This window comes from Cyprinus carpio, chromosome A3 (genome assembly GCF_018340385.1).
Source record: "Cyprinus carpio isolate SPL01 chromosome A3, ASM1834038v1, whole genome shotgun sequence".
NCBI lineage: Eukaryota > Metazoa > Chordata > Actinopteri > Cypriniformes > Cyprinidae > Cyprinus > Cyprinus carpio.
Window position 1 is genome coordinate 13,897,196 of NC_056574.1, and position 14,385 is coordinate 13,911,580.

At 36.9% G+C, this 14,385-nt stretch overlaps 1 protein-coding gene across 7 annotated transcripts in view; it reads right to left on the reverse strand.

Moving 5' to 3' along the window:
• The window catches only part of LOC109094087 (brain-specific angiogenesis inhibitor 1-associated protein 2-like), a 76,148-nt gene that overhangs the window by 21,482 nt on the left and 40,281 nt on the right, over window positions 1-14,385 (reverse strand). For all 7 annotated transcript variants that reach the window (XM_042719500.1, XM_042719519.1, XM_042719510.1 and 4 more), the window contains exons 4-5: window positions 4,033-4,094; window positions 2,988-3,059 (exon numbers count right to left, since the gene is read on the reverse strand). In XM_042719500.1, coding sequence (XP_042575434.1) covers window positions 2,988-3,059; window positions 4,033-4,094 — 134 coding nt within the window. The remainder of the gene's footprint in view (window positions 1-2,987; window positions 3,060-4,032; window positions 4,095-14,385) is intronic.

Here is a 14,385-nt window from a genome sequence, read left to right on the forward strand (position 1 = left end):
TACCATTATATATCACATTGTATATTTATGCAAATGTTATTCTATAAATTATTATATTAAAATATGAATTATAATCAAGCTATCAATTAAATTAAAATATTTCACTTGAGCAAGTGTGATGTCATCAGCACAGTAATAAAACTCAATCTGACTTTAGAATGTTGCTAAGCAAATGATGTGTCATTCTTTATAGTATATTTATAATCAACTTTTCACCATTTTCCTTTTCACAATCAATACACAAAAATTTAAATAAATGTAACCTGCCATGGCACCTTGGGGAAGTCGTGGCCTAATGGTTAGAGAGTCGGACTCCCAATCGAAGGGTTGTGAGTTCGAGTCTCGGGCAGGCAGGAATTGTGGGTGGGGGGAGTGCATGTACAGTTCTCTCTCCACCTTCAATACCATGACTTAGGTGCCCTTGAGCAAGGCATCGAACCCCCAACTGCTCCCCGGGCGCCGCAGCATAAAAATGGCTGCCCACTGCTCCGGGTGTGTGTTCACAGTGTGTGTGTGTTCACTGCTCTGTGTGTGTGCACTTCGGATGGGTTAAATGCAGAGCACGAATTCTGAGTATGGGTCACCATACTTGGCTGAATGTCACTTTCACTTTCACTTTCACTTTCACTTAATGTCACAACGTTCATAGTTTGAGATGCTGGAAAAAGTTAGAGGTGATGCAACAGCAAAAAAAGGTGTGTCTGGCACATACTGTATACAAATTGAGCATCAAACCCCAGTCTCACACATCTGATTCATCTGTTGAGTAATCATCAAGTAAAATGACTAAAGTACACATTCCCAGTTCTGGGATTGTCTTCTCAAGTATGGACACTTGCGGTGTTGCCTTCCAATTTGGCCAGAACATCTGAGAAGGCAACATAGTTCTGTTAAGAAGAGCCTTCAAGTCAGCATCCCTTCATGATGCCTACAAAAGTGGTTCACTGGGTCCAGAACAGAGCTGAAGGTCTGGTGTTTCAGGGTAGCGCTTTCTGATGTCTGCAGAAGAAAGCAGCGAAGGTCTCCACTCCCAACCGCACAACATGGCTCATGGATTCTGAAGGCTGATATACTTGGCTGAGAATTTCTAGATGTATGAATCTTCGCACATCCTACACAAGGTACATTGAGAGAATGATCTCTAGACTACACGTCTATAAATAGTTTGGCAGCTCAACCAGATTCTTGCGCTGCAGGAATGTGTCTACAAAGACAGTGTTACATGTGAGCGATGGAGCAATTGAAAGGAAGATTCTGCTTCGCCAGCCATGATCCCCTCTTCTCACCATATATGAATGATTTACAATTCTCTAAAGGAATAAAATAAAATCACGGATCATGATTTCCCCTGGAATTCAAGAGATGGAGCGTGTGGCTGGTGAACTTCGGTTAACTTCTCTCACAATGTGTTTTAGACAAGCTTGATTTGTTGTGGGCAGAACAGAATATGCATTTGAAGTGTTATCTTCAGACCAACTAGAACTAAATTAGCCTGTTATTTTACTGTTAATCTTTATAAAACGGTGCTTCTATGGCAGCAGCATGAAATGGATATCATAATATTCCTCCAGACCAAAGTAGAGATTCCACAATGGACTCCGGAGCAGAGACACAACGTGTTGCACAGAATGTGTGGACTGAGAGAAAAAAAAAAAAGAAAGAAAGTGTTTGGTTTCCAAGGGGAACGACCGCAGACCGCTCTCTGCAGTGCTGAATAAGGCAAGACAGCAAGGCTTTAATTTTATCTGAATACAATGTGATGACAAGCGACGCCCAATCCCAGTCGCCCAAACCCCCCCCCAATGAACTGCTCTACACAGCTCCTCTCCAACCCACTCACAGTCTAAAGATATCTCTCTCAGCACCGCGCCAAACATACTTTAATCTGCTGCAAATTGTGTACTTTCATTTGTTGAAAATATTGGTAACAGGAGTGATAGAAAACAGGGTCGTTGCTACACAAGAAAACAAGATGTATTTCTACAAGATCTATAGGGGTGTTTGGAATGGCATACTAACTAAGAAGTCTGCAGTATATATGCTGTGTAGTAAACACATTTTTTCTGTTATTTCTTTCCCTGTCGAAGCTCTACTGGTTGTGTGTTTGAATCAAAGGGAACACGTACTGATAAGTTGCTTTGCATAAAAGAATATGTCAAATGCATAAATGTAAACTGTTTGCAAATAATCTATTACATTTTCCAAAATATGTGGAATATAACCAAAGCAGAGTCAGCAATGTCATCCAAAATTTTTTTTTGTTTTTTTTTTCTTTTTTTTACATATTCTTGGCTCAATATTTCATCAGACTGCCAAGACGACAGACAAAATTTGATTCTAAAATTGCTGAATAGCCGTATTTACTTTACAAAAGTTTGGCATCAGTAAGATTTTTTTTTTTTTTTTAAATAAATTAATACTTTTATTCAGCAAGGATACATTTAATTGCTCAAAAGAGACAGTAAAGACTTTTACATTGTTACAAAACATTTATAACATGCTGAAAATTCAGTATTGCATCTGGTGAATAAATTACATCTTAAATATATTCAAATTGAAAATAGTCATTTTAAGTTTTTTTTACTGTATTTTTCATCAAATAAATGTAGCCTTGCTGAACATAAGAAACTTCTTTCAAAAACACTCAAAAAAACTTACCATAATAATGACAAAAATGAAGGTAATGTACAGTAGCATACTACTTAATGAAACATCTCACTGGATAATTTCATTCCTACTATGATTTAATAATTGTAAAGTCTAGTAGGCCATTGACAACCCATTTTACTTTCACAGTCATGTATTTTCACTTGAAACTGGAATTGTAGAATGGTTTTATTCATTGGAAACTAAATGGATTAGGAAAAGTGTGTGCGCGGAGAGTGTGTGTGATGGTTGTTCCGATCAGTCTGTGTTATATTATACATATATTATATAGAGTGTGTCTGTTAGCTTATCAGAAGGAGTGGGATGTACTGTAGACTCACAGTCAGGTATCTTGCGTCCAATTCCACTTTCTTCTCCAGCTCCGATAGCAGCTCGTTGTGGAAACATTTCAACTGCAAAAAAAAAAAAAAAAAAAAAAAAAGGCAGACAAATTGACCGAAGAATCTTAAAACACAGATTTGTGCAGATCAAACAACATACCCGGAATGGTACGTGTTCAATAATACACTATAGACAGCATTTTTATTATAATGTTGATGAGCATAGAAAATAATTAGTGGCAACAACTGCAACCAAACCAACTAAAACCAGAAAAGAATACAAGTTTATATATTTTTTTTTGCAGTTACATTAAAGGTGCTGTATCTAATATTGACAGCTAGCGGTTAAAATGGGTGCTGCAGTCCAAATTCAAAATACTGGAGAGCATTATTTCTCCCACCCCCTCCTCCTCAAGCTCACGTGGGTTGCCAGATTGAAGACACCCAATGGGAATGAGCACAACTGACAAAGAAAGGTATCAACTTTGAATTATATGCTTTTTAATATGCCTCCAGTCAAAGAGATGTTTAGATGGATGCCAAGGCTTTTTAGGTCGGGTTCATTTGCTGGCTTCCACCAGTTTTCTGGAGTTTTCCCACCAACAGGCAACCTTGGGACTCAAAATACTAATGGGCAAACTGGCAGTGGGCAGAATCACACAGACCATAACAAAAACATACATTCCGACACGGAACACACATTTCAGAAGTAGAATAACTGGCTGTAGCGTTGTTTTTCGAATAATCGAGTTTGTGAACTTAGCATGTTTCCTAAATATCTGCAAACATATTAACATACGGCACCTTTAATTATTCAGTGATAACATGTTTGTTATTTGAACTGCAAACTTGTGTAAATCCTCATTTTTGGTGTAATTCCTATGGGTGGAGTTTGCTCAATGTAAACAGTGATTTACAGCAAAGGTTACTGGATTTAACTTGTATTGAAACTGTGAACATTTAAAAAAACGTTCTAATCTAATCTATGCAAAATAGATCCTTTTACAAAAATGCTAAATGGACGGTGGTCAAACAGAGTACATACCATTTCCTCTAACTGTACTTGAATCTGCCGGTGGACCTCTGCCATCTGGAAAAGCACGTCCCCTGTAGAGAAGAGGGACAGACGTCAGCTAAGAGAGGACAACAGGAAATGGACTCATAATCATGTGATTCGAGTGAGAATAAATGTGAGGTTAAAGAGACAGACTGAGTTAGGGTTGAGTAGGCAAGAAAGACAGAAATGAAGAGGGAGAGAGGCAAGATACAGTAAATCCCAACGTGCATTATAACCATGCCATCATACTGACCACACACCACAGACGGGCAAACATAGGGACAATGACACGGTCAAAGACTTTAAACACTGAGACAGAGAAATTAACAACAGGATGAAAGGGTGGAGAACAAAGAAAGAAACTCACATGAGCAAAAATATAAAGCATTTCAAAACAGGCTTTCAAAATGTCAGTGTATTAATGGAATATTTCACAGAGAAATTAAAATTCTGTCCTTTTTACTCATCATATGCTGTTATTTTTCTGTGGAAAGATATCGTGTAACTTCTGAAGACTTTTATGTATTTTTTTTTTGGGGGGGGGGGGGGGGGGGCTTGACAGATGTGGTCACTTTGAACTGCTCTTTTATAGAAACGATTCTTCAAAAGTTCTCTTTTTGTGTCCCACAGAAATTTCCAAATAACAGCATATGGGTTTGGAATGCCATGAATGTCTGTAAATACTGACAGAGTTTACATTTTTGAGTGAGCTATTCCTTTAAAGAAAACAACAACAAAAAAAATCTCTCGCCTAACATGACTGTAAATTCCAAATTAGTTTCAGTTGTCTTTTTTCAAGTGCTTCTCCAGCAGGATGACTGTCAGAATGTTGTGCAACTCATTGCAAAAGAGTATAGAAAACTAAAACAGGAAGAAAAAAATAAATAAAAGTGAGGCCATGCAGCTGGTGGAAGTTGTGTTGTTTTTCATATACCTACATGCTGCTGCTTCTGAATATGCAATGCATTGTGAAGAAAGGAACAGACAGTGATCAGAGCACAGAGGAGACCCGGTGAGACACTGTGAAAAGAACACACAGCAATGGAAGACAACAGCGAGCCGCCCTGACCTCCTCCCATCTCAGCACGCCAACCTAAAGTTAGGTGCTACGGAATGTCTCGAAGCACAGTGCAAAGCGGATCTCGCAATTTAACAGTCAGTCCAGTGTAACAACACACATCGCATCCCCGCACGGTTGTTTACACCACATATGCATGATTGAAGAGCTCTTGCTGAAGAGCAGAAGCATTGAGTTCAGAAATACAGGCTGGTGATTACTCTGAGAGAGGCTCCCAGAGAGACCAGTTTGCCCAAAAATTAAAGTTCTGTTAATGTTCATTCATCCTCACCATGTTCCAAGCCCGTGTTTACTATCTTTCTTTCATGAAAGAGAAAAGATATTTATTTGAGAAAAGCAGATGTATTTTGTTCTAAAATTAATTTGAGCTTCCATAAATTCAAACTTGCCCAGTTTGACCAAGCTCTTGCACACTGTTTACTTTAAATATGTGAAAACATGAAAGAATTTGACTGCTACAGGGAGGGGGAGATTTTCCTCACATTAGGCTGTGGTATGACCTCAAAAGACCTTGAATATAGTGAACAAGTTGCACTGACCACTTTTATGGGAATTATTATTGGTGCTGTTTTGATCTTTTTGGAGTCTGACAGACTCTTGCTGTATGGAAAAGAGCAGCACGAACATTCTTCAAAATATCTCCCTTTGTGGTCCATGGAAACCATAACAGGTTTTGCAATGTAAATGACCCATTCCTTTAACTGTTACTGATCAATATCTTGAGTTTTTTCACACTAATCTTAATTATGATCTCTATGTCTTTCTCTTTATTTATTCCTTCTCTTTTTTTTGTTCGTACTTATTTGAACAATGTCTAAAACTTGGTATTACAAGCATTTCCTGTTTCTGTTTGCCTCTTTAAGAAGAATCGCTTTATGTATCCCCCAATTGTAAGTTGCTTTGGATAAAAGTGTCTGCAAAATGTAAATTTTCATTTCATTTTTCAAATGCAAGAAATTGCACTAGAATTCACAAACTCTCATCATCCGAAGCTGATCTGAAACATTACAAATCAGAGAAATCTCAAATCACAAAAGTGAAATCGGCTGATACGCTATGTTTTTTATCTTTCCCGGGTAGTAAATGCTTTTAATAAAATGGTGGGTAATATTTTACAATATTCTTATATTAACATTAGGTATCTCTACCAAACAATGATCAATTTTACAGCATTAATAATCTTGCCAAATTTTTGTTTTTTGGAGTTAGTTTTGAGTTTTTTAATATTTTTAGTTTTCTAAGATTTTGCTGCTAAACTGCTTTTAGATCTTTGTTTCAGTTGTTTTCTGTGATGTACTGAAATATAATTACAAGCACTTCATACGTTTCAAAGGCTTTTATCGACAATTACATGACATTTATGCAAAGAGTCAGTATTTGCAGTGTTGGCCCTTCTTTTTCAGGACCTCTGCAATTCGACTGGGCATGCTCTCAATCATCTTCTGGGCCAAATCCTGACTGATAGCAACCTATTCTTTCGTAATAACTTCTTGGAGTTTGTCAGAATTAGTGGGTTTTTGTTTGTCCACCCGCCTCTTGAGTATTGACCACAAGTTCTCAATGGGATTAAGATCTGGGGAGTTTCCAGGCCATGGACCCAAAATTTCAACATTCTGGTCCCCGAGCCACTTAGTTATCACTTTTGCCTTATGGCACGGTGCTCCATCGTGCTGGAAAATGCATTGTTCTTCACCAAACTGTTGTTGGATTGTTGGAAGAAGTTGCTGTTGGAGGGTGTTTTGGTACCATTCTTTATTCATGGCTGTGTTTTTGGGCAGAATTGTGAGTGAGCCCACTCCCTTGGATGAGAAGCAACCCCACACATGAATGGTGTCAGGATGCTTTACTGTTGGCATGACACAGGACTGTTGGTAGCGCTCCCCTTTTCTTCTCCGGACAAGCCTTTTTCCATATGCCCCAAACAATCGGAAAGGGGCTTCATCGGAGAATATGACTTTGCCCCAGTCCTCAGCAGTCCATTCACTATACTTTCTGCAGAAGATCAATCTGTCCCTAATTTTTTTTTGGAGAGAAGTGGCTTCTTTGCTGCCCTTCTTGACACCAGGCCATCTTCCAAAAGTCTTCACCTCACTGTGCGTGCAGATGCGCTCACACCTGCCTGCTGCCATTCCTGAGCAAGCTCTGCACTGGTGGCACTCCGATCCCGCAGCTGAATCCTCTTTAGGAGACGATCCTGGCGCTTGCTGGACTTTCTTGGATGCCATGAAGCCTTCTTTACAAGAATTGAACCTCTTTCCTTGAAGTTCTTGATGAACCTATAAATTGTTGATTTAGGTGCAATCTTAGTAGCCACAATATCCTTGCCTGTGAAGCCATTTTTATGCAACACGTTTCTTTGCAGGTCACCATGGTTAACAATGGAAGAGCAATGATTTCAAGCATCACCCTCCTTTTAACATGTCAAGTCTGCCATTCTAACCCAGTCAGCCTGACATAATGATCTCCAGCCTTGTGCTCGTCAACATTCTCACCTGAGTTAACAAGATGATTACTGAAATGATCTCAGCAGGTCCTTTAATGACAGCAATGAAATGCGGTGGAAAGGTTTTTTTTGGGATTAAGTTAATTTTCATGGCAAAGAAGGACTATGCAATTCATCTGATCACTCTTCATAACATTCTGGAGTATCTGCAAATTGCTATTATAAAAACTTAAGCAGCAACTTTTCCAATTTCCAATATTTATGTAATTCTCAAAACTTTTGGCCATGACTGTACTAATGCTAATTTTAAAAAAACAAAACTTTAAATTCAAATTTAACTAGTACATGCTGAAATAACATTTATAAGTCAGTTTGTGTGTGTTAGGTGTTGCATGACACTTTAATGATAAGAAGCAACCAATTATTTGGACTCAATCATTCTAACATTTTAAAAAATATGATCAAAATGACTTAAGTGGCTTGATTGCAATTAACTGAGTGACTGAAACACACCAACTTAACAAGCAAATCACAATCAGAGGTTTGATTAAAAACATGTATATAGTGCACTGCAGAATGATGACATCATGTCATCCCCTCCTGGACAAACAGTGGTCTCCCTCATAAGTCTCACAGCAAGGCACCTGAACCGAAGAAAGAGAATCAGCCGTGCTCAGGTTTACAAACTAAAGAGATCAATCAACAAATGCAGCAACTGAAAAAATTCAGCTCATTTAACAAATATAAATCTAATATTATTATGGTCAAAATAGTATTGCATTCAAACATTTGCAATCCTTTTGAACCTGGTTTCATAAGGTTTTAAAGTATAATACAATTTTCAATAAAAAAAGACGACGACTAACCTTGATGAAACCCTCAACTGATAAATTTATATCTTGAATTAAATACATTTTCAAGGTAAGAAGTATTTATGTGATATATATTTACAAATATTAACGTATAAATCTTACCACCAGACATTTTACAATCTGAACTAATGCGGTCTTGTCATGAAAAGGTCTGACATTTTAATGACTTTGATAGTCATGAGGGTCTGCAGGGGTCCTTTCTATGAGATCATTTTCTGCTTATGTTTTTTTCCTACTGTTGGTTACATTACATGAATTTGATTGTGCAGACAAACTTTTTTTTTTAATCAAAAAAAAAGTAGTGAAATAATGCAGTGAAGCAGGTTAGTTAAATCACTTAAACAAAAACAACAACAAAAAAAAATTATATATTATATATATAATATTTTAAGGACAATTTTATCACCCTGGCATTTTTTGACACAAACAAAAAAGTAAAATTTGTAATTTCAGGAAAGTTTATTTCAAAAATAAAAAACATGCTAATCAATCAGTGAAACATATTAAATATAGAATATTTGTAAAATAATTAAGTAAAAAAAAATGATATATATATATATATATATATATATATATATATTATATATATATATATATATATATATATATATATATATATATATATATATATAATAAACTGGTTGTTTAAAAAATATTGGGATATTCAGCGGATACTGAAGTCACTGTAAATTTATTTTATTTATTTATAATTTACATTTTATTACATTTTTTGAATAAATTAATAGATGCTATAAAGAAAGAAAGAAAGAAAGAAAAAGAAAAAAAAGGAAAGAAAGAGAAAGAAAGAAAGCAACCATTGACACAGATGCCAAAACTTTGCTATGCTTACCAGCACATCAACCATGCCATTTTGGGAGTGACTTTTGTATTCCATACTTGCTTAACGAAAATTTTGAGGATTAACTCCCGCATTGAAATGTCACTCCCAAACCCATACAGTGTGCATGTGACCATAGAGCGGAGCTTCCTTACCCAGAAACACAGACACACCCAAACCTTCCTTCCTGATACGTTACTGAAAAAGCTTCTTCCTCGATCCACCTTTAGATCATTTATTCCCTTTCAAGCAGACCTGAAAGCCTGATTTTGTTTGGCTCAGGCTAAAGGAATCAAAGGGAACGAGGTCTGAGGCTGTTACTGAATTAATGTATGTCAGAAAACTATTGTCTTTATAAAGAAATACTGAAAGTGAAATCAGCCCTTACATACAGTATGAGATCTTTGATCTGATATGTTGTTAAAGATGTGCAGTGAGTTTTACAGCAAAAACACACACCAAAAGCCTTTCAGAAAACATGCTTCAGCTTTGATGTGTCTGACAGGAGCTCTTTCCATGCAGTAACTTTAAGCTCTTTATAATGGACTCGTGACATCCGTATTCCTTCTGATTTGAGCACAGCCGCCTGACTGACAGACAGATGGCAAGGGGGCAGCAAGTAGACACGGTCACTGTGGAGAGCTTGACATGGAAAGCCAGCACACACACACACACACACAGAGTCTGGTTCACTATCCTTGTAGGGACTCCCCATAGGTGTAATGGTTTTTATACTGTACAAACTGTATTTTTTATCGCCCTACACCAACCCTACACATCAACCTACCCCACACAGTAACTTTCTGCATTTTTACAATCTCAAAAAAACTCATTATGTATGATTTATAAGCTTCTGTACCCATGTGACAAAAGTCCCCATGAGTCTGTGTGTATTCAGGTTTAAGTCCCCACCAGTATAGAAAAACATGTACACACACACACGCACACACTCTCTCGGGTCTGTCACGCCCGTCTCCCTCACAACCAGCAGGAACAATAGATACCTGTCAGTCAGTAATGCAGGTTCTCTTGGGAAAATCTGTAGGTTGCATTACATGATTTTGATTTTGCAGACAAACATTTTCAAAAATAAATAAATAAACACAAGTAGTGAAATAAAGCAGTGAAGCAAATAAAATAATTATTATTAATTTTATAATATATAATATTATATATTATAATATATTATATTATATATTATTTTAATATATAATTTTAAATTTTTACTAGGATAGCTTTATCACACTGACAATTTTGAAACGCACAAAAAAAGGTTTTAACATTAAAAGTAATAAAAAATTATATGTATAATATTTAATTAATATTAGGATATTCTTATTATTATCATCATCATCTATCATGATTATTATTATTATTGTTTAATAATAATAATAGTAATAATAATAATAATAATATATTTTTTATTAGGACAGCTTTATCACCCTGAGATTTTTGAGAAACAATGAAACTGTTTTCAAATAAATGAATAATATCAATAAAATAAAACAATATTATTAATTTAAAATAATTTAATTATTATTAGCATTAAGAATAATAATAATAATAATAATAATAATAATAATAAAAAAATATTCTTTTTGTTTTTATTTGTTTTTATTTGAACAGATTTATCACAGAGACATTTCTGAAACATAATAAGTAAACACATACATAAATAACCAACCTCTGGAAATTTTTATTCAGAAATTTAAAACGAACTCCTTCTCTGTCACAACTCGCCATGAGGGGTGAACAATAGATACCTGTCAGGAAGCAGGTTTCCTTGAGAAAATCTGCGCCTGCAGTCTTGCATGTCACTACTTGGACAGAAAGAAATGCGTGTGCAAAAGAAAAAAAAACAACAACATTTGGATCAGTTCCATTTAGTCAAATAAGTCGCCTCATACTTCCTGTCACCTCGCCAGCTCTATATGCAAACATTTATATCAGAACATCTGAAGTGCAGGAGTGTCGTCACCGTTTATGAAACTAACACCGGTTGCAGAGAGACGCGGCAGCCGCGGGCAAACCTGACAGGCCAGACCAGTCTGGGAGGAGGAGAATGAGTAGGAGAGCAGAGTGAATCACTGACAATGGTCAAGCGTGGAGCGCTGCAGGGTGTCATGGAAACAGTCGAAACGCTGAAGCTGCCAAACAGAGATTCTGAGGAACAAAATGGAGGACTCTGTGTATCAGCTTAACGCAGATGCGTCAACTCCTTTATCTACTTTATCTATTTGTACAAAGAGCAGATTACATCACTCCCCACGGTGCTGCAAATGACACAACACATGTATCCCATGGTGCACTGGTGCATCTAGTACATCAAATAGCACTTAGCAGTGTCATACTGTATTGTGTGAGCAGTTCTCATTCACACATGCAGGGATTTTAATCACTGGAGGTCATCAAGTGGCTGTATTGTTGTTGTTGTGGCGGGCGTTCATACTGCTAGTTGCTTTAATACTATTGGTGGGCTGCATTACAATGGAAAATCTGAACACAAATTAGATGTACTATTTATTAAAATAACATGCCATTCTATTTTATTATTTACTTACATGTTTTATATTTAAATATATGCAAAATATATGGTGAAAATGCACCGTAAACCTACTTATCAGCACAATCTTTTGCGATGCAGATGTTTATGAAGCCAAACACAAACATCGGATTATTTTCTGCACACAGGTCTGCAGCAACAGAGTGAAAGCACAACATGAGCCTGCTGTCGCAGTGATGCTGCTGCTAAGATCACTTCAGGAGTATCCAATCCTGCTCCTGGAGGGCTACTGTCCTGCAGAGTTTAGCTCCAGCCCCAATTAAACACACCTGAACCAGCTCACCAACTTCCAGGGAGGTGTGCTGGAGCTAAATGTGCAGGAAGGCGCCCTGCAGGAGACTGGAGATGTGTGAAACCGACCAACAACAATCAAACACGCTCTCCTGGAGTATCCTCTCGCTATTGTTGTGAAGTCTGATTCATCTGAATGAGACTGTTTGTTTGGATGATTCATTTTAATTAACTAATTCAAAAATAGATTCACTGAATCACAGTCACAATTACTAGTGTTACCAGAAGACTTATTGTAGTGAAAAAAACGTAGTTACAGAAGTGTTTTTTTTTTCTTTTTACCATTTTGCTTGCAGTTATACAAGTTAGAGTTGTTTTGTTTTAAATGTATACATGTACGCTTTCAACTTTGATGCAGTTGTTTTTGTACTAGATAAATACTGCTCTTGAATCCCTGTATAATTAATGTGATCTGATTTATCATTTGTCAACTGTTTTATCATTATTTTCATTTCACAGTATAGTTTAAATCATAGTTCATTTACTGTTCATTATTTAACTATAGTAAGGAAACACTGCCATATTCCATAGTCCATAACATGGTAATTTATTCCAAGAGACTTCAAAGATTATTATAGTATTAGCATGGTATCAAAACATGGTAATACCACAGCACTTTTGAGTGAGTGACTAAAAAGGAGATAAATTTGCTCTTTCCAAAGAGATGCTACTTTAACAGGATTATATGTATGTGAGTTCTTGGTATGTCCTATGTTATGAGAACCAAATGTCACCACAAGAACAGTAATACCAGTAAATTTTGACCTTGTGAGGACATTTTCTGGTTCCCATGATGAAAGCTTATAAATCATACAGAATGTTTTTTGAAAATCTAAAAATAGCAGAACGTTTTCTGTGAGGGATAGAATTAGGGTAAGGGTATAGAAAATATATTTTGAAAAATATAAAAACCATTATGCCTGTGGAATGTTCCCATGAAACATGGAAACCCAACGTGTGTGTATGTGTGTGTAAAAGAGACCAAATACCCCCACATGAATAGTAAAACCTTAAATTAGGGTTAGTGGATAGAATATACAATTTTTAAAGTATAAAAATCATTGTGTCTATGGAAAGTCCCGACAGAACATGAAAACCCCAGCTCTAAGAGAAGAGTGGTTTAATCATATAAACAGCTGGAGATCAGCCATGTTAGGTCAGGGATCCTGTCCTACTGACCCAGTAAAATCTCTCCACTGCCATGACTCCTTCACCTCAGCATGTACACTTTGTTGTTCAGAGACACAGATCAATGAACTCTCCAATGACAGTTCAGTTGAAGCCAGCAAACTAGCATTATTGTACAGAGGAGAGCAAAAAATGGCCTCCTACACAGCTTCACAAATGTATTTTTTGGCAATCGTTATTTTCTGCAAACATACTCTTATATAATAAATGCATTGGGATTTATGGAAGATTTACTCAATGGCACAAACTTTTCATGCCTATAGGGCCTTTTGCATCGCGGGAACCTTTTAATAGTACCAGAACTAATTGTGGAACTACCCACTTTTTGGCATTTTCGCACAGCCGGAACTGGGGGCGATTTTAGTATCGGACTGTCTTTTTCGAAAACCAAATTAGCTCTTACTCCGGAGCAGGGTCTAACCAGCACAACTGGTACTACACATGACATAAGTAGACATTGATTGGCCAGTCGCATTCGAAAACTCCCTCACCCACCATGATATAAAACGCTGTGTAACGTACTGTAAACATTGTGTGAACTTATTTCGCGATAGATGAACGGATGCTGAAGTGCAGGCACTTTTAATAAATGTAGCACTGCCAGTTGTCGTTGGAGATTCTCTTCCTTTCTGTTCTTTCAATCACTTTACGTATACGTCGACATTCCATGTCCATTATTGTGAAACCCGCAAGATACAACATAAAACACAGCTCCGATCACAGCGTAGTTGTGTAGTTGAATGCTAAGCACAAATAACGTCGCTGTCGACCGGCTTACATCACTTCCTAGTATACACTGTCGGTGCGAATGCAACCTTTTAAATGGTACTGGGAAATAGTTGTGTATAATCGTCCCAGTACTTTAGTACTGTACATTTAGTTCTGGAACTAAAGCGGGGGCGAAAGGCCCTTGTGGTACTGAAAAGACAGTACCATGCATACAATGCGTTTCCAACAAAAATTCCTGAAATTCCTGTGCTTTTTCAAGGGTTTTGTGAGTGTGAGCACATCTTTGTGTCTGTTTGTGTGTGTGTGTATGCGGCTTTGTTCACCGTAAGAGGCATCAGG